This window comes from Dipodomys merriami, unplaced genomic scaffold (assembly GCF_024711535.1).
Source record: "Dipodomys merriami isolate MVZ:Mamm:240054 unplaced genomic scaffold, mDipMer1.0.p SCAF_11, whole genome shotgun sequence".
Lineage (NCBI taxonomy): Eukaryota > Metazoa > Chordata > Mammalia > Rodentia > Heteromyidae > Dipodomys > Dipodomys merriami.
In genome coordinates, this window is record NW_027202382.1 from 30,456,953 (window position 1) to 30,477,613 (window position 20,661).

The 20,661-nt window shown below is 42.7% G+C and overlaps 1 protein-coding gene across 3 annotated transcripts in view; it reads right to left on the reverse strand.

Annotated features, from left to right (window-relative positions):
- Tnc (tenascin C) overlaps positions 1-20,661 on the reverse strand; it is an 84,667-nt gene that overhangs the window by 35,636 nt on the left and 28,370 nt on the right. For 2 of the 3 annotated variants that reach the window (XM_070012286.1, XM_070012277.1), the window contains exons 5-10: positions 19,407-19,522; positions 18,557-18,713; positions 14,691-14,960; positions 13,574-13,759; positions 13,218-13,307; positions 11,609-11,872 (exon numbers count right to left, since the gene is read on the reverse strand). In XM_070012286.1, coding sequence (XP_069868387.1) covers positions 11,609-11,872; positions 13,218-13,307; positions 13,574-13,759; positions 14,691-14,960; positions 18,557-18,713; positions 19,407-19,522 — 1,083 coding nt within the window. Of the gene's footprint in view, positions 1-39; positions 313-2,963; positions 3,237-3,847; positions 4,121-4,631; positions 4,905-11,608; positions 11,873-13,217; positions 13,308-13,573; positions 13,760-14,690; positions 14,961-18,556; positions 18,714-19,406; positions 19,523-20,661 lie in introns of all 3 variants that reach the window. The other variant, XM_070012291.1, reaches the window with a different exon arrangement.

Below are 20,661 nucleotides of genomic sequence, written 5' to 3' on the forward strand. Positions count from 1 at the left end.
GACCTTGGGAAAAGAGCATGACAGTGAACAAGGAGGTACCTGTGGAGGCCTCAGTAGAGAGCACGGGTGTCCTGTGGCCCCCGGTCACCCCATAGATGGACACTCTGTAAGGAGTGGAAGCCTTGAGGCCTGGGATGTCCACAGCCCGGAGGCTGCCAGCCACCGTGAGGTTCTGAGTGGCCTCCACCTTGTTGGCCTCCTGCACCTGAATGACAAAGTGCTCATAGGCCTGGTCAGCTGCGGTCCAGTTGAGTGTGAGGCCATCCCAGCCAACCTCAGTCACAGCTAAGTCTCCCAGTTGGGGGAGATCCTCTAAAGAAGGACAGAGAAGTGTTTGTCAGTGCTGCAAACCAGAAACCAAGGAAATCAAATGTCCCACAGCCCAGCTCCAGGGAAGAGTTCCTTCCTTCCTTCCTTCCTTCCTTCCTTCCTTCCTTCCTTCCTTCCCTCTATTCAATCCTCCCTCCCTCCCTCACTTTCTTCCATATATTATATATGGGTAATTACTGGTCTTTGGGTATTAGTGAGGGAGCATGGAAACTTTCAAAATGAGTTCAAATTTGGTACTCTGGCCACAGCTTTCTTTAGGAATTGAGAATGGTCAGGTCATTGTTTATCCTTAAATGGAAAGGAAATGTATTGGGTCAGCTCACAACCTAGGGGGAAGTCTGGGAATGTGTGCTAAAGGCCACAGGGAGATAGGAGGAGTGTGGGTCCTGTTAAGGAACATGGTTTAAAAGTGCACACTCTGATCTGGGTACTGGTAGCTCATGCCTGTAATCCTCACTACTCAGGAAGGTGAGATCTGAGAATCTTGGTTTGAAGCCAACCCTGGCAGGAAAGTCCATGAAATTATCTCCAATGAACTATCAAAAAACCTGGAAGTGCAGCTGTGGCTCAAGTGGTAGAGCCTTAGCTTTGAACAAAAAAAATCTCAGGGACAGCACCCAGGCCTTGAGTTTAAGACCCAGGACTAGCACACATACACATACACAAAGTGCAGACTCTGGAGGTAGATTGTTGTCGGTCATGATTCCGACACTGCTGTCTGCCATCTGTGTATCTGCTGACTTCTGCCTGTTTCTTTCTCCACCTTTTAGTGGAGTTGACAGTACCATTTCATTGGCTTATGTGATGAGATTTTATCGGCTTTGTCATTTAGTCTAATGCATAGTGAGTGCTTGTTAAGTGGTAGCTTAGAAAACCTCATTCTGTAGGTTTCCCCTTGGAGTTTAGTCATGTGAAAGCAATTGACCTCATCTCACTGCTGACCATGTGCAACCCACTTGGTTTTCTAAAACATACACTGTTTCAAGTTTGGACAAGCATGATGTTTTATCTCTGGGCTTTTCTTGGCTTTCAGGGATCCAAGGTTATGTATTTGATTCTTGGCATGCATTTTGCCTTCCCACCATCATTGACTGGTACTTTAAGAAACACTATTCATGAACAGTAAGGCTGTGTGTGCATGTGTGCTGTTTTGCTGAGAAAATGGTGCAGAGCAGGGGCCATGTATTGTTTTCTACTATGTGGGGAGGAAACTATTATAGCTATTACAGCTATTATAGTTGCTATTGCTGAATTTGGACAATGGAAAAACCCTTGGCATTGAGAGATGCTTCTCAAGATTAAATGCAATCTCCCAGCCTTTTTCCTTCAAGCTGCAGTGGTTATGGATTAGAAGCTAGAGAAGTATGTATGTTTAGCGAGTCCAACCCCCACAAAAGGTGGGGGGATTTTTATTTCCAGTTACCCCAGTGAGCTAAGAAAGCTTGAGTGACTTCTTCATTTTAACGGTCTGTTTTCCAACTATGTCCCACATAGATGTGGTGCTTTTCTGGAAGACATACATTAGACATATCAATGCAGAATTCCCACCTCCTTCTCAGCTCACTAAGAATAGCAGTTTATCGGTCATATAAAGGGGCTCTCTGGGAGATTTTATTGCTAAAGAAGTTATCATGCTGCAGACAACACTTTGCACAATAAAAAGGTTGATCATCAGCACCCTATAGATCTCACAAGTCTTAAAGGTCCCTTTCTGCTCTTCTTTGACCTGAAGATATCTCAAGGAACATGACACACTAATAATTTGGCTACATAGTACATGATTACATCATGCTTCTTAATTTTGGAATTTATGTGTTATCAAAGAATGGCCAGGTTTATGTGGTACATTTGAAATAGATACTTCGGTAACTTTATCCAAATACAAAGTATGTGGGAAGGGGCATGAGCTTAGGGCCAAGCATAAAAACCTTTGCACCACAAATCTGGCCCATAGGCCCCTTTGGAAGCTATTTCTAGACAACTCAGTTCTCCATGATCAATGAAACACCATATTTTCAGTCGACAAATTGAGATGAATTGTTTTATCTCCCTAAGACAAGTGTGAAACATTGTACTCATATGTGCTGTCCTTTCTGCAAATGTCCTAGCCTTGATATCTGGTAAGGAAAAGGACTTAGGCAATTTTAGAAGAAGATTGACCATATCATTTCCCAGATTTACTTCTTAGACATCTGACTAGGAGTTTTGTGTGAGTTAGTGACTTCAAGACCAGTAATGCTATGGTTTCTCTAGAGCTTACCCACCCTTTTGTGTTATTTTCTAAAACCATGATGGTAGCTCTACATTTAGCTGTTTACTATTCATGGTTATTCCTTACATGATGGGCACTTTGTGAAACAGTTCCATCATTAGTTCATGTATTTCTCACAACAGTGTCCTAAACTAGGGATAGTATCTCTGATTTGAACATGAGAGGGCCTGAGATATAGTGATAGACCCAACATTATTCAGCCACCAAGATGTAATTTCAACCCAGGGCTTCCTGAGCTAGAGAACTTGTGTTATCTGCCAATCACATTGAGGTAGGACCTCCTGACACATGGGGATTTTTTTCCATTCCAGAGACAGACTGGCTGCTATCACATCTCTGGGGTGGAAGGTGAGACATGTACCTGTGATGACCTCCAAGACAAGAGGTTGAGTGCTGTGGCCCCTGATCACTCCATGCAGAGTGATTGTGTAGGGACTGCCAGCCCTGAGGCCTGGGATTTCCACTGAGCGCAGGCTGCCAGGAACGGTGAGATTGTGAGCCTCCTCCACCTGGTCAGCGCCCTGGACCTGAACGATAAACTGGTCATAGGTCTCATCTGGTGTGGTCCAGTCCAGCCTGAGGGCGCTCCAGCCCCGCTTGGTCACTGTGAGGTTTCCCAGACCTGGAACCTCCTCTGCAGAAGGACATAGAGTGGCTGAGTTACTAAAAAAAAAAAAAGCCCATTGCATGCTGGGGTTCAGGTGAGACGGTGTTTTGGCTAAGGCTAAGATGGGATGTCTGGTCAGTGTTGACAACGAATGAATGATTGAGGGTGATGTTGAAACACAGTCTGATTGTTGGCACTAAAGCTGGGTTTTTCTGCTCAGCCTGTGGGAGTGAAATGTGGTTTTAGGAATTGTTCACAACTTCCATTCTTGACACACAAATAGGGCTTTGGGGAATCCTTTAGTGTTTTTTAAATGAGCTCAGCGTTATTTTTCTTTTTTCTATTTCACTTACAGATTGGGCTTTCCAACTCCTTAGGTATTATGGCTGGAATTCACTTTGCAAGAAAAATCACCTCTCACTTTTGTGAAGAAAGAGGAGGTGGAATTTTCCATGGAACTGGCTACTAGATTATGACCAGGGCTTGGCCAAATAAGGGGTATGACATTTGGGAAGAAGAGGCAGAGATGATTCATCGGCATTTTCCCGATATAGCAGGTGCTAAACCCAGTTTAGAGCTTTGGTCCCTCTAGCAGAGAAAAGGAAGACGAAGTAGAGGTGTGCACTTGTCTAGAATACCTGTCAAGACCTCAACAGAGAGAGGGGCTGTGCTGAAGTCCTGAGTGACCCCGCGGATGGAGACTCTATAGCGAGTCGTAGCTTTGAGCCCAGGCAGGTCTGTGGACCTCAGTCCTCCGGGAACTGTGAGGTTCTGGGCTACCTCTAACACATCAGCCTCTTGCACCTGAATGAGAAAATGCTCATAGATCCCTTCTGCAGCTGTCCAGTTGAGTGTTAGGGCATCCCAGCCCAACTTGGCCACCATGACCTCTCCCAATGTGGGAGTTTCCCCTGGAGAAGGAGAAAGAACTCATTGAAATCACATACGAGATCCAGGGCATCTTAAATACAAGAATGTCACTTAAAAAGCGTGGCTGCCTTTAGAGGAGCATGCATCATGCAACTTTCCATTTTAAAACCAGGGGAGGGAAAAATCTTTGTTTTCTTAGCTTAGTAAGGAATTGCTGTAAACCACAGCGGATGAGCAGACATTTTGTGAGGCTTTTTCCCTTCTTTCTGCTCTTTAAATGTAGTGTTCACAGAAAGTTGCCTGTTTTTATAGTTAGCAGTCCTCCCCATGGGGCTCTGTGGCTCTGTAGATCTTTCCACATGCAAAGAGTGTTGCTCATATGGTGTGAAATGTTAAGATTGCTTTGGCACTGGCCTGGCTGTGGATCATCAGACCCCATGGCTCTATGGCTCATGGTAGAGCAAGGCCCTTCCAAAGCTCTTGTGTCTGATTATCCTTGGGCAGTGACCTGTTGGAAGAAACAGAAGCTTTAGGTAGAAAGGTAGGAAGTACCTGTGGAGGCCTCAACAGAGAGGATGGGTGTCCTATGGCCCCGGGTCACCCCATAGATGGACACTCTGTAAGGAGTGGAAGCCTTGAGGCCTGGGATGTCCACAGCCCGGAGGCTGCCAGGCACTGTGAGGTTCTGAGTGGCCTCCACCTTGTTGGCCTCCTGCACCTGAATGACAAAGTGCTCATAGGCCTGGTCAGCTCCGGTCCAGTTGAGTGTGAGGCCATCCCAGCCAACCTCAGTCACGGTGAGATTTTCCAGCTCAGGGATTTGCTCTGAATAATGACAGAGATGGCGTCAGTGAAACTATTCCCCCAGATACTTTCCTTCCTATAATCCAGCAAAGGCAACCCTACTGCCAGTGCTGGAAGGCTCTGGGAGTCTGTGTACTCACTGCAACGCCCCCCCCCCCACCCCCCGCCCGCACATTCCCATAAGTACTGCCATCCTCATTCAACCACTAACAGAAAAATCAAAACCACGTTCAATTTGCACTCCTGTGCTTTTTAGTCAGTCTTTGGAAAATTCATTTTCCTATTGACCAGGTTTGGAATAAACCACACATCTAAGCTGGGGTGCTTCATGGCTGAGTTTCTATTTTGGAAAGTGTCCCTCACCAAAGAGGGTGCCTCTCAATGGTTCTGGAGGCCTGAGCAGTGTCCTTAGATTAGCTTTTTTTTAAATTGTGGTGTCTCAGTCTTTCCTAGTTGGGTTCTTATAGTAGATATAGAGAGTTTTGTCAGTTCAGGAGTTCAAATCAGTTCACGCCAACTACTTCAATAAAGATCAGAACCAAGACTAACATAATGTAAGAGAGGTGACAGTCTTTTGAAAAACTGTCCCCTTTTGGATAGAAAATAAAGACCATAAAGTCCTGGGAGAAACAGCTTACTAATAAGATCAATTTGAAAATAGCTGAACTATTTTATATACACATATGAAAATGGAACTACGATGCTTGTTGAAATTAGTTTGGCCAATGGAGTAGGAGAAAGGAGAAAGTGATGGGTGAGTTGGATCAAGTAGACATATATGGGCATGTCACAAGGAAATCCCCTTGTTCAAATGAGTGATGCTAATAAAACAAAATGTGAAAAATAACCCAGAATGTCTCATCCTTTTCTATCTCTTGAACATAGACATGAAGCAGAATCTCACTTGTCTGAATCTTAATTATAAGAGTTCATTGGCCCAGGGCTGAGTTAAGTGGACTTTGTGTGACCTCAGAACAAAGGATTTCTCTGGAAATGGATCCTATAAACAAGAGGGAGACTAGGAACTGCCTTTGTTTATTTGAAAGATCAAGTCTTCTTTCTATTTATGCCTCGTCTTTGTTGCTAATTTCCAGGGAGCCCTATATGTCCATGAATGCAGCCTTTGAACTCCAAAAATGTTAACTTGCAATCTGATTGAAGACCCCTATCAGCAGGGTAAAGTTTCTCTGTTGGAGTCTATTTAATTTTGACTTTTCTAGATTCTCGAGAATATTCTTTCTGTTACTTCATACTGGAAAAGCTTATAGTCCTTAAAATTTCTTTAGCTTTACTTTGATGTAGGACATAGATATAGATACATGAACTATAACCTAAAGACCATATCTGACCTTCTGACTAGTTTGTAGCTAGCATGGTGACATCAGCTTTTACATTTTTAAATGGTGACTTTTTTTAAATGCAAAGAAGAATGATATTTCATGATACATGAAAATCAAGTGAAATTTGAATTTTGGGTGTCATAAACTTAAGTTTTATTGGATTAGAGCCACAATTGCTCACTTAGACATCACTGATGGCTACTTTTGTGTTACAGTGGCACAGCTAGCTGTATATTCATGAGAGGGATTGGCCTGCAAAGTCTAAATATTTATCATCTTGCCCTGTAAAGAAGATGTTTGTGATGCCTGAGCTTGAACTACATGCTATGGACTCTTCATTTTATCCCATTTTATCCCTTACGCTCATATCCAAGTCTTTAGAGCAGTTCTTAGCCATCTTCACATGGCCTCTATGAGAAGGAGAGGCCCTGAACTCAAGGTGTTATGTATCTAGATTTAAGGAAAAGAAAGGAGGGCCAAGATACTCTGAAACAATGGAACTATGTGAAGCTAGGAAAAAGGGTCTCCAAATACAACAATTATGTCCTTGACCTTGGGGCTTAAGCATAAGTAAACTCAGGAGCATGTGTTCATATGTTCCAGCAGCCCCCATACATAAAGAGAAATAAGGCAAAACCAAAACGAAGCAAAAATAATTGTTTTGATCTTTAGGGTTCTCAAACTCTCTTTTCTTTTCCTCTTATTTCTGTTCTAGGTATCTTTGTTTTAGGCTTATCCTTAAGTATGACATTGAAGTATAACATTCTGTCTGTCTGTCTGTCTGTCTGTCTGTCTGTCTGTCTATCCATCCATCTATCTACCACTTTGCAAATGATGTGGGAGAGTTACCTAACTGTTGTTATAGTAATGATGGATAGAAAGGAGATTCAAAATTCTTTCTGGGGATAATAATTCAAGCTCTGTGAATCAGCTTTTGAATATGTCATTGATGCTTTTAAGCAATGACCCTCCCAGGTTATTTCATTTGTTCATGTTGTACCAGTTCAGTCACTAAGCAGGAAGAATCATATCAACAGTTTTGGCTGTTCCTCCACTTTTTTGTTTTTTGGTAAGTAAATCAGGAAAGGACACTGACCACCATGTGGTCAGGTTTACATGGGATACAGTTGGCATCTGGTCAACTCTTCCACTTAACAGATGTTCAGAGTGGTAAAAGATACAACTTCCTTTGTGAATAAAATCAATACATAACAAAGAGACTGGAATTAGAATTGTGAAAAGAAAATGATCAATAGAAACACAGCATATAGGAGTAGAGCTAGAGACTTAAGAAGCTTCCCATAAGTGCTGGCTCTACATTTCCATAGCAAATGACACACTGTGGCCTTCCTGCCCCAGAAGCCAAGGGTTCTCATTGTACACTTCCACACTGACTCTCTTGGCATTTCTTGATGAAAAGGCTGTTGTCTTTTTCTTACAGCTGTGCATTGGAATCTACCCTCTGAACAATGTCAGTAGGCCTGGGAAATCAGAATTTTGAAATTTGATGTCGGTGCTTATAGTGGGTTGAGCAGCTGGCCTGGAGGAATTTCTGGCAGTACCAATGTCCAATGTTTAGATTCCCACCCTGTCAATGGTAATTACCAAAACAGGCACAATGAAAAAACTCTTTCTCATGGGAGAAAGATGGATTCTTCCTCCACTGAGGGGTGATCAAATCCAAGCCTGAAGACCCCCAAAGGTAGATGAAATGGAGTTAAGCTCTCGTAGAGATAAAATAATTAAAACATAAAATCTCAACTGCCTTAAAACTTTCTAGTGCCTCCTTGTAACTATCAGCAATGAAAACCAAGGCCTTGAGCATCACATTAGAGGTCATTTGCAAATGTTTCTAGCCCTGAGCTCCACTTTCTCTGTTAGGTAGACTGCATGCTTATCTTGCACAAAAATTAACTTCCTGTGTCTTTGAGCCTTTCAGATGTGGTCCTTCCTGTTGGAAATGCCATGGCTTTCTTTCCGTTTTCCTTTACAAGGGCTTATCCAAGCACCATTTCTTCCATTACTTCTCTGAGATTTTCCTTCCCTTTGCCAGATATGTGATAGGGACCTGCCTCTAGTCTCCTGTGGCTTCTAGCTGCCCCTGTAAGACATTGCTGTAGTTCTTAATATAATTCTTTCTACCTCATTGAAGCCTCCACCATTTCGTCTGTTGTGTTGTTCCCTACACCTAAGAGCATTTCCTAACCCAAATAAATATTTCTTGGAAAGATACATATTTAGTAAGTTTTAGCCTGCTCCATGAGACACACTGGCAAATCAGAGGACAAGGTCTTCTAATGCCTGTTGCTGTAAAAAAAAGGAGATTTCACTTTTCTGCCTTCTAAATTCATGCCAATTTCTGGAATATCACTCTTGAATCCTACAGTGCTGTGGAAAAGGTGTTCCATTGTCCTTGTATTCAAGCTATGGTCTGTGATTCATGTTTCTATGGCTCCCAGAGGCCTTGTCCTTAAGCAGAGTTTAAGTGGATTTTCAGAATTTAAATGCAAAGAGAAGGAAAAAAGGGGATAAAGGGAAGAGATGAAAGAAGATAAGAAAAAGAAGGAAAAGAGGTGGGAAGGTCAGGGAGGAAGTGAAAGAGAGAAAGGAGAAATAACGAGGCAGAAATAGAAAGGGAGAGCCTGGCACATACTAATTTCCTTCATCACTAACAGGGACAGTATCTTTTACCTCTTCCTCCCTTCCCTTCTTTTCTGTACTTTACTCTTTTCCTTTCTTCTGCTTTTTCTTGTATTAAGCTGAATTAAAAACTTTTCAGTGATATGTTTTCTCTTCCTTTTCCCTTAGTTCTTGAGGAAGATAATACAGAGGTAGAAACAAAGGACCAGAGGGCTCAATGGAAACAACGCTGGCCCTGGAATACTGCATTCGAGATTCTTCCCATCTTCAGCCGTTTCTGGCTTTCTGCTGGTAGATTCCATTCCCCCAGCCACACCCTGATCATTCAGAGCACAGTGCTGTGGACTAGAGCTCTCGGGAATCACATGTCTTCTTTGCTCTAGAAGCTTTAGAATTTAACATAAAGTTTGGTTATAGTGTGGTATTGGCTTGGGAAATACAGAAGACTTGGGTTTTTGAGAAAGACAGAACTCAAGAGATGGAAAGAAATATCTACCATACTTTTAATAAACTGTTCTGGAGAGAACACTATGGTGGCATATTCTGGAGATAATGAGGAAGAGCCATTACAAATGACTTTGCCCATTTTTTTTTCCTGTAGTGAGCAATCTTCGAATATAGAATATGGTCTCTTTGAAATACCATTAAGGAGGTGTGGTGTGGGAGATGCTGTACCAAGGCTTTGCAATGCCAGTCCTGATGCCTAGACAGAGATAGGAACTCCAGCCTGTGGTCCAACAGGAAGCTTCTCCTTTCCTGAGCCACTGAGGCCTTGCCTTCCCCACTGGAGAAAAGAGGGAGGATGGCTGTTGCTTGAAGTTCTGATTGTTGAGAGTCTCTCTGATGTAGCATTTGTTAAATGCAGAAGGCAGAGGGAGGACACAAGAAAGGATAACAGGAGAGGAAAAGATAAGAAAGGAGAGGGATTTCTTTTTTCTGTCGAGTATTTTTAATTGTTATTATAAAGGTGATATACAGAGGGGTTACAGTTATATAAGGCAGATGAAGGGTACATTGCTTTTTGAACAATGTTACCCCTTCCCTGACCTGATAACCCGTGTTTATAGCCCTGAAAGACTCAAATCTTTGCTTTAGAATTTGATTCTCTTTGGCCTCTGCCCACCTTTGATTAAATGCTCTCCTCTCCTGAGCAACCTTAGCAATCATCTCACGGCTAAGTGGGAAGCTGTCCCTGCATGATCAGCAAAACAGATCATCTAGGTTCACTTCAAACACTCTGGCAGAGACGGATCTTTGCCCACCAAATTTCTCTTTTCCTTAAAAGCAACTATGATAGTATGTGTTAACAGCATGTTCAGACATAAGATTACTCCACTTAGTCTCACTTAAAGCTAAGAAAGGCCAGTGATGCAAGGAGAGACATGATTACTGGTTTCCAGGAAGGTTCATCTAGAAGGTAGCCCTATTTTCCCCCTGCCTAGAACACAGAAGGAATGACAATTTTATAGTAGCTATATTGTGACACTGAGGTGACTTTGGGAATCGAAGCCAAGGTCTGAGGATGGTAAAACAAAAAGCCAGAAGTAGCTCAGGTCTCTGATTATTTGAAACTACTGTGCTGTCCCCAAACCACTGGGATTCTTTTTATAACAGAGGAAAATAACTTCTATCTTACATAAGTGGTTATGAATGACTGGAAAATTCTATTTGGCTAAAGATATTTGTGAAGGGCATTTTTATATACATCTCTTGCAATCCCTTTTTGAATCATCAAGGCTCAGCTGAGGTGGCATCTCTGTCAGGTAGGATGCCTTTGCCAGATGCTCCTGACTTTTGATCCCCTGATCATTTTTTGTGATTGGGCTCTGCCTCACACCGTAGGTATCTGGTCTGTCCCAGGGACCATGAGCAGGGGCATTCTACTGTACCTAACTGTACAATCTGCGTGACACCTTCCCCTCAAACATCAGCCTGTCAGCAGGTGCTCAGTTCATGACAACTATTTAAATTGGAAGTTAAGACCATCTCTTGCCAAACCCTGAAGAAGTACTATTTCACATCCACACTTTTTCAGTGCTCAGTGGCAAACTCTGAATGGGTTGCTTTACAAAATAAAAACAAAAAAAATCTCTTTTTTGATTTTGTTTGTTTTTCTGATTCTCTTCCACTCAGCTCCTGAGGAAACATGGTAGCAAATCCAGTGTGGAGGGTTCAAGAGACACTGGAAGGCAGGGTGAACCAGGATAGACCAGGTGAACCTCTGCAGGACTAAGAGGAAGAAGAGCATGAGAAGGGCAGGAGGCTCGGGGGACCACGTGTGAGTCATCAGGGTCACCTTCTAAGAAAGCAAGGGACCTGAAATAAAAACCCAGTTTCCTGGAAAAATAACCAGAGGATGATTACTAGCATCCCACTCTTGTCTAAGAAAAGAAAGTAACTCATGGTTAGGTGTAAAAGAAGAAAGAAACAATTTAAAAGTAACTGTGAAACAAGAATTAACGACAAAAAAGGACGAATGAACCTGATGCCATAAGCTGTTCTAGGAAGAAAGAGTTAAAAACCACTTTGTCTTGCCAGGGAACTTGGCTCCCTCCGTTGCCAAGAGGACAAGTTAATCAGGAGGAAAGACAAGGAAGCAGCTGTTTCAAAGTGGCATTTAAGGACTTCCTGGGTAGAGAAAGCCGTACATTTACCATCTGGGTCTCTCAGCCTGACTGCAGTACTCTGCAAATCAGAGTCACCAAAGGGCTTAAGAAGGTGGTTAGGTGGTTCAGGGCAACTCACCAGTGGACGCCTTCACATGTGCCGGCTTGCTCTTGTGCCTGCCCTTCTCGGCTGTGAGGACAATGGTGTATTCCTGTCCTGGTTCCAACCCCGTTAAGACATAGGATGTGGTGTCCTTCGGCAGCTGGGCCTCTCCTGACTGGCCTGTAGATAGGCTGTAGTTGAGGCGGTAACGGTCGAACTTGGCCAGTGGTGCCCTCCAGAGCAGGGTCAGGCTGTTCTCTGTTGTTTCAGAAACCTGGAGGTCCTTGGGTGCATCCATGTCTGGGAGAAAAACAAAAGAGGAAGACTTATAAGGCTGTGAGGTACAGGTGCTGGTAGGGCGGAAGGTCACCAGATTCTGGGCTGGACTCCTAGACTGCTGATGAGAGGCTGTGTGCCTTCAAGACAGTCACTTCTCTGACCCTTAGTTTCTACCTCAGCCTACTTTGCTCTATACTACTCTAACTACTGGTTGGATTTTGGAAGCTTAAAAATAATGTAGTAGCATATCCATACTACAAAATGTTTCCTGGTAGCTCATACCTGTAATCCTATCTACTCAGGAGGCTGAGATCTGAAGATCATGGTTCAGAGATAGCTGAGGCAGACAAATCTGTGAGACTATTTCTAGTTAGCAAAACCCAAAACAAAAAAATTACAAAACAAAAAGAAAAGAAAAGAAGCCAGAAGCAGCGGTATGGCTCACATACTAGAGCTTCAGCCTTGAGCATAAAGCAAAGGGATCAGAATGAGTCTTGGAGTTCGAGCCCCAGTACCAGCATAAAAACAAACAACACACACACACACACACACACACACCCCATACATTTAAAAGGACACACACACACACACACACACACACACACACACACACACACACACACACACACACACACACACACACACACACACACACACACACACACACACACACACACACACACACACACACACACACACACACACACACACACACACACACACACCATACATTTAAAAGGACCAAGCTATATACAAGAAACAATTGATACGAATCTCGAAAGATTTATGGCAGAAGAAAAAAGGTAGTTTCAAAAGGTGATAGACCATTTTGTATGGATGATATATTTGTGTCTCCCTAAAATCTGTATTTTGAAACTGAATCCCCAAACTGATAGTATTTGGATGTGGGAATCTTTTGAGCGGCCTTGTGAATGGAACTAGTGGCTTCATAAGGAAAGACCCCGGAGGAGATCCTGGTCCCTTTCTGACATGGAAGGACATGGCACAAAGACAGACATTTCCCTGAACCTGCAGGAAGGTCCTCACCGAATTTGTTAGCAACTTGACCTGGTGCTTTCCAGCCTCCACCCTATGAGAAATAAATTACCTCAGTTTATAAGGCACTTAATGCAGGGTACTTTTGTTGTAGTACAGAATGGACCAATACAAATAGGATTCCATTTATGCAGAATTCATGAAATAGCAGAAGTGGATGAACAGGATTAGGCAGAGAGGGATGGAGGGAAGTGGCTGTGGAAGCATCCGTGTGGATGAGTTTGCATCTCCACCGCAGGGCTGGCCTCACAGCCCTACAGGTGTGATAAAAACCAGTGTGGTCATCATGGGAATTCCAGGTGTGCCTCACCTGTAGCTGCATTGATGGTTGCTGGATTGCTCTCCTTGTCCTCCTTCACAGCAGAAACGCCAATCCCATATTCAGTTCCTGGCCTCAGACCTATGAGAGGATGTGCAGGGTGAGAGGAGGCTGGAAGTAGAAAGGCTTTTAGATGATCCCTAATGGCAGCTCTGGACTGGTCTCTGCACACTGTGATTTCTCAGTGTCCAGAATGTGGTGTTATAATGCTTGTGGTCCAAGTGAGAGAAATTCCTAGGAACTAGAATTACTTCCCTGTGGGTCACTGTAAAATGGGGGACATGTAGGAGCAGATCCCTGTCCTCTGAGGGCCCCTAGGAACACCTGACTGTGCAAATAGGGCTCACCCGTGAGTGTGGTTTTGGTTGTGGCTTGTTGACTCTTTGGGACATCAACTTCTGCATGGTCACCTCCAGAGATGGGTGCATACTTAATTCTGTAGTTGTCAATGGCTGCCTTGACATTCCTCCATTCCAAGGTGATACTGTTGTCTGTCTGGGAGACACGTCGGAGATTCCGGGGAGCATCCAGGCCTGTGTATAAGAAGAAGGAACATGTGAACTGACTTTGGCAGATACTAGAAGAACAGGAGCCTTTGACAGTTCAAGCTGAGATATAGAAGGCACCTGCCATTGGAAAGGAATGACAAGACCTGTGTCTGTGGCTGACCACAGATCTCAACGAATACTATACATTTGGGAGTTCTCCAATTACTGATGTGTGTGACATTTGAATCACTTGTATTTTTCTCAGTTTTACTTAAGAGACAATTTAAATAAGGTCAGGAGTGTAAGACCTAGTATCTGTGCTTCATCACTGTATTTCTAATAACTTATACGGAACTCACAGAAATCTTGCAAAGTATTTCTTGGATAAACAATTGCTACTTTCATACTTTTAAAAGTAATGCCATGGGCCAAGAGGCTGGGAGCTTTGTCACCATGTATATTATATTATTTGGTGGTATTGAGATTTGAACTCAGGGTTTTGAGTTTGTGTGGCTAGTATTCTACCATTGTAGCTATGCCTCCGGCCAAGCTTTTTGTTGTTTATTTTGAAGAGTCTCCTAGACTTCTCTGCCTAGGCTGGTTTTGTGTCACAGTGTTCTGGATCTCAGCCTTCTCCTGTGTAGCCAAGATCACAGGCATAAGCCATAAGGAACTTGGTTTTTAAAACATTTAATGTTTAATTGAATTGGATTTTAACCAGAACACTGATCTAAGACTATCCTTCCAGTATCTTCCATACACATAAAAACTAAAAAGGTATTTTGGAAGGCAATAGGGATTTTTTTCTTTTATTTGAAAAGACAATCAATTGCAATAGTTTTTTAAAAAAATAAATGGAAAGGAAGGGAAATACTGTCTTCAATGAAAATGAGTCCAGAAAACATCTGACTTGGTGTGGGGTAGAAATCTTGCCATCTTCCTTTCCCATCCCTGTTAACAGGGAAAGGACTGTTACCTGTTGTGAAGGTCTCTTTGGCTGGGTTGCTGGACATGTCCACCCTGCGGGAGACGAGGGACACCTCGTATTCTGTGTCAGGCTTTAGGTTTCCGATGGAATACTGGTTCTCGTCATGTGTAAGGTCGATGGTAGTGCGGTCACCAGGCATATCTTTGGCACCATAGGAGAGCTCGATGCTGTCTATCTCAGCCAGGGGCTTGAACCAGGTGACTAGAGCTGTGGTGTCTGTGATGTCTTTCACCTCAAGCTGGCTGGGAGCATCTAGGCCTGGATGGGACAGAGGACAGAGCAGATTCAGAGATCAAGGCCAGAGCCAGTGACTGAGCAGACCCATGAATGAATGAATAAGATACATACTGACTTCTTATTTTATCTTTTGGAACCTCAATTTCCTAGTTGATAAGCTATAGGTAGGGATTATGATATGTCATGAGTGTATATTTTTTCTAAGTAGGAAAGGAGATAATGCTCACAAAGAAACCATCTAGCATAGAGCCTGGGACATGGGCTATTATATAATAAAAGATTTTGTTGTTATTATCACCATTAATACTCTGATTAGTTAAGGGAACATAGAGGATATCTCCTCTGAACAAAATTGATCTAGTTGCTCTCTTCCTTTTAAAAATTAGGCCAAACTTTCCTGGGTGCTTACTAACTTTTCCATTTGAACAATGGAGCAGAGATTTGAGGCAGTGGTCTATTGCTATAGGGTGTGGAAGTTCCTTTTGATGAAAAGAATTCTTTGTTCTTTCAGTCCTTTCTTGTCTTCATATCTGCATCTTGACTTGTCCTGTTGTACTGTTAAACTCAATTCTTGCTCTAGCCACTCGTATTTAGTGCTCTGGCAGCAGGCTGCTCAGACTTATGGGAGCACACTTCCAGGGAGTTTGTCACTTTCTAGTCTCTTTCCCTTTCCCTTTTTCCCTTTCCCCTTTTTCCTGAGCTCATCCTACCCAGTCCAAAATGTTCCCATCCATCCCTGGAAATCTCTCTTACAGTTTATCTCCCAGCCCGAAGCCTCCTTTAGCCATGTGCAATCACCTAAACCCATTCTCTCTCCCTAAGGCTGCTCCTGTCCTGAAAGAGCTGGCTAACAGTCTGCTTTCCTCCCTATCCTGTAACAGATTTCTCCACAGTTTGACGTGATTCAGATAGGGTCACTCATTGATTCATTTACTCACTTATTCATTCATTACTCAGAGAATGAATCTTTGTCCCTTCTTGATCCCTAGCATAGAGACAGGAATGTGATAACATGCCACTACTTGGTATTTGGAAGATGTTTCTTCTTTCTAAAATAAGTCTGTGTCTTCAGCTTTGGTCAAAAAAATGTCTGATAAAAGGTTGTAAGCTTTGTGCAAGGAGCAAGAAGAGAACTAATTCACCATGCATCGTGATGATGCTTGTAGTGTCTTAATTTTTGAAGTCTAGGTATTGGTCTCAGCTTGCAGATGATAGCTTATAATGAGAAGGATGTTACAAATGAGTCATGATCCTCCTGCTTGGTGTTTAAGAAGTCAGACCATTCTTCCTCCCTTTCTGGGAACTTTTTCATTACAGAGTTCGGGGTTCATCTAAGGTCACTGATATCCTCCTAGCTTAGGGTCCTTTGAATGTTGCATACTAACAGGACAGGCCTTTTAAAAAAATCATTTTATACTTTTTAAAATTGTAGATACTGTACAGAGGGGTTACAGTTATATGAGCAAGGTAATGAGTCCATTTCCTGTTGAGCATTGTTACCCTCTCCTTTGTTTTTCCCCTACCATCCCTTTCCTCCCCAGAACAGGCTTTTTTTGTGTCATGTATGTTTCTATTTGTAGAACCACCTCACAAGGAAAATACTGTAAATGCATGTTGGATCTGGGGTTTAAATAATCAAGACTTTTCCACCAGGCTAGTGAATAGTGAAAATAGAAGTTAAACTGAAGAGTGATGAGATCCAGACCTTTGTTGTTTCTCTTTTCTATGGCAATGCCTTTCATCGATTTCTACATATCAAAAAGAGCTACAATACGATCTTAGGAAGGTACCAGAGAGAAAGAACAAACATGTTTTATACTAAAAATTTAAGGCCATTCAGAACTGGACAAACTTCCAGTATGTCACTAAAAAGAATAGGTTAGTATACGTCTTTTAAGTTGCTATTTGCGTAACTCTGAAAATTCAAACATTGGAGGTGTTTGTTCTTCCATAAGAAGAAAATAGCCATTCCTTACATTTGGAATAAAAAGAAAAGGGCAGGCAAAAGAATTGTCCTTTGTGTTTTGGGTGTGTTTTCTGTTCGGTGAATAAGCATTTGCTTGATCCTTTCTATGCTTTTCTGGTGATCTAATGATTTTTTTTCCTGCCTGTACCTGCTTTCGACCTACCACAGAGAGATTTTGTCATGATGATGGAAAACACTTACTATGAAAGAGCCAGTCTTATGCATTGGCCCTGAGCTAGGCAAAAATGTGCAAATGTCTTAGTGCAAGCTGTTCTTTCTTGTCATTAGTCAACAGATTTAACTTTTCCAGCAACCTCCTGCCAAGAAGATTCAACTCCTTAGAGAACTAGCACATATGCAATCTTGAAAAAAAAAAAAGGTTTTCCTAAATGGCAATGCAAGATTAGGTTCTTTCTCTTTTTTTTGACAAATATTTCTTCCTAGAAAAGCAACTCCAAATTCATATTTTTTTTCTTATCAAATGTTCTAGTTAGGGGCTGGGAAGGTGGCTCAGTGGTAGAGCACTTGCCTTGCATGCATGAGGCCCTGGGTTCCACTCCTCAGCACCACATAAGCAAAAAGAAAAAAGCCGGAAGTGGCGCTGTGGCTCAAGTGGTAGAGCGCTAGCCTTGAGCTGAAGAGCTGAGGGACAGCGCCCAGGCCCAGAGTTCAGGCCCCACAACCAGACCCAAAATAAATAAATAAATAAATAAAAATGTTCTAGTTATGCTAAAGCTTATTCTACTCTAAGAAGTTTTGATAACAGTCATTTTGAGTGAAATCTTGTTTAGATTTCTGTTGATACATGAAATCAACTTTCTGAAAACAACAAGAACAACCAAGTAGCCTGTTGAGTGCTGGTGATAATGGAGGTAAGGTTCTAATAGTTGTCCTGACTAAGGTTCTAATAGTTGTAGCACTGACTGTACAAACTATGAGGTATTAAGATGATTTTGCTTCTTAATGATCCAAGGGATAGCACTGACCAAGAGGCAGTATACTAATAAAATGACACGTTAAATCAAAAACTCTTTGTACAACTACTTAAAGATAATTTTTTTTAAAACGTAAAAGCAAAATGACTCTTAATTTTCTCAGGCTTATTTTCTACGTTTTAAATATAATAACAAGAATATTTGCCCTGTTTCTTACCTTAGCACTGGGTGTTAGATTTAAATGAGATGATGGGGTATATAGTTTACATCATAGTGGTTTAAATCATATCCTTCTTCATCTCTACCTCCTGAGAATGTGTCTTTTGAGTTCCTATTATCAAAGATGGACCTGTTTCCCTAACCCTTAGACTTGGGCTCATCTTGGTGTTTGTGTGACAGCAGTGTGGGACTGCCGGTTTGAGGCCTGCTCAATAGTCCAGTGCACAGGTCCCAGTTAGTCTCGTGAAGATGAGACCATCTGGCTGAGGTCATACCAGACCCGCAAGCCTTCCCTCTCCCCTTCTTCCCTGGAAGGAGATGCATGATGCATCAATGAGCCCATCTAGTACAGCCCATCAATCCAAAATCATGAACCCGTAGAAATGTGTTGTGTGAGCTATAACATGGAGCCTTCTTGATAATGAACAGAAGCTCATTGACACAGATGCACCAGAAGGTACCTGAGGCACAATTGGTTCCATCATTGTAATACTCACGGGTTGTCGTCACCCTCCTCAAGCCAGGACCCCTGGTGTTGTTCTTCACAATGTGCAAAGATATCTCATACTCTTGCCCAGGGGCAAGACCAGTTTGCCGGTAAGAAGTCTCTGGCCTTCGTAGGCTTTTGGTGATCTCTCCCTCGTCTTCTTTATTCTGCAAGATAGAAGGAAGCAGTAGGGTTAGACTTAGAGAGGTGGTACCGCTTTCATTTGTGGGCTTCATTCTTTGTTGCATCAATTTCATTCACTAGGTAGTTCACTGTGAATTGGATTGGCATTTGGAGTGCTGAGGATACAGAATTGATAGACATTTTGTTTCTCAAGTTCATTTCTGTCTCTTGTAGATCTCTCTACCTACCCTCTTATACACAAGTCCAATGCCTGAAAGTGAGTGCCAAAGGAATTATGACCTGTAAATTCAACCTTTCTTTTGAGAGACCAGGAGGCTGGCATCTGAGAAGTTGAGTGATTTTCCTATAATCACATAACTAGTTGGTAGCAGAGCTTGGATTTATACCCAGAAACAATGTTGCCGGCCTCTCCCATGCTTTTGGGCTTGGGGGAACAGCTGCTCAGATCCAACATGTGTTTGCAGACATTTAGGAATGTACAAGGTGGGACTTGAGAGGACCTTGTTTGCCTACATTCTCAGTTCTAAACCCTGCACTTTCTAACTTACTAAAATCAGAGAAACACTCAACATCACTTAAAATGCACATGCAAAACTACAAGTTGCCGGAGCTTTGTCTTCCCGCCAAAGTTGAGGAAAGAGTTACTTGAGTCTGTAGAATCCTTTGACTCCCTTTCAGATCCTTGAGGTCAAATACATCTGTTCTCTGTATCTCACCATATTCCGGAAGATGATCTCCCATGTTTCAAAAGCAATGTCTAGAGGATCCCACTCAACTTCCACTGATGTCTCCTTGATGGACTTGAATTTTAGGCCTTCAGGTGCAGGCAAGTCTATAAGAAACAGCACAAACAATACTGTAAGGAAGGGGGCAGATCTGTGGTGGGAGCCACACAGCCCTGATTCTACTCATTATCAGCTCATGATGGATGCCTGTCATCCAGGGGCTGATAATCAGAACTGGCCTCTCTCTAGAAGTTGTTCTTCTGGGATTCTGTCTGCTATTTTGCTCCTTGAAAACTAGTAACTATTAAGACCAACCATGTAATAGGATACTGGCAATTTTACATAGTTAACTGTAATTAAGTCCAGATTTTGGAATCAGACTTGGGCCAAAATCTTAAGCTTCACCATTCTGTGTGTGTGTGTGTGTGTGTGTGTGTGTGTGTGTGTGTGTGTGTGTGTGTGTGTGTGTGTGTGTGTGTGTGTGTGTGTGTGTGTGTGTGTGTGTGTGTGTGTGTGTGTGTGTGTGTGTGTGTGTGTGTGTGTGTGTGTCTGTCTATCTGTCTGTGTGCCTGTGCCTGTGTCTGTTTGTTGGTCCTGGGGCTTGAACTCAGGGCTTGGGTGCTGTCTCTGGGCTTCATTTTGCTCAAGGCATGTGCTCTATCCCTTGAGTCACAGTGTGACTTCCAGCCTTTCTTGGTGGTTAATTGGCAATTAGAGTCTTACAGACTTTCCTACCCAGGGTGTCTTTAAACTGTGATTGACAGTTCTCAGCTTCCTGAGTAGCTAGGATTCCAAGCCTGAGCCACCCAGCAAGCTTCACCATCCTTAACATTGCGACCTTGAGAAAGTCCTGTAAATTGCCTGTAAATTGGAGAGAAGGAGGCGACTGCCGTGCCTGGGAATGCAAAGAGTTCCGAGTGATGTATTTTGTCATAGACAAGAGACTGGCTCCTGTCACGCAGCACAGATTTGGGAAGTGGCAGCCACTGTTGTAATTGCTAAGCAACTAAGGGCCATCTTCAAGCCATAACTTGCTTTTCAGATATGAAGGGAATTATACGGATACTGAGACTTAAAGGAACAATCTGAATCCTAAGTATTATCCGCTTAAAAAAATAGAACCAGCTAATGAGCTCTCTAGAACGTCACCTGGACTGCTCAAGCTCAAGTCCCATCTCTGCTGCTGATTAACTGTGGAATTTTGGTTGAGATGGTGTACTACAGAGTCTCAGTTTCCCCATCAGTT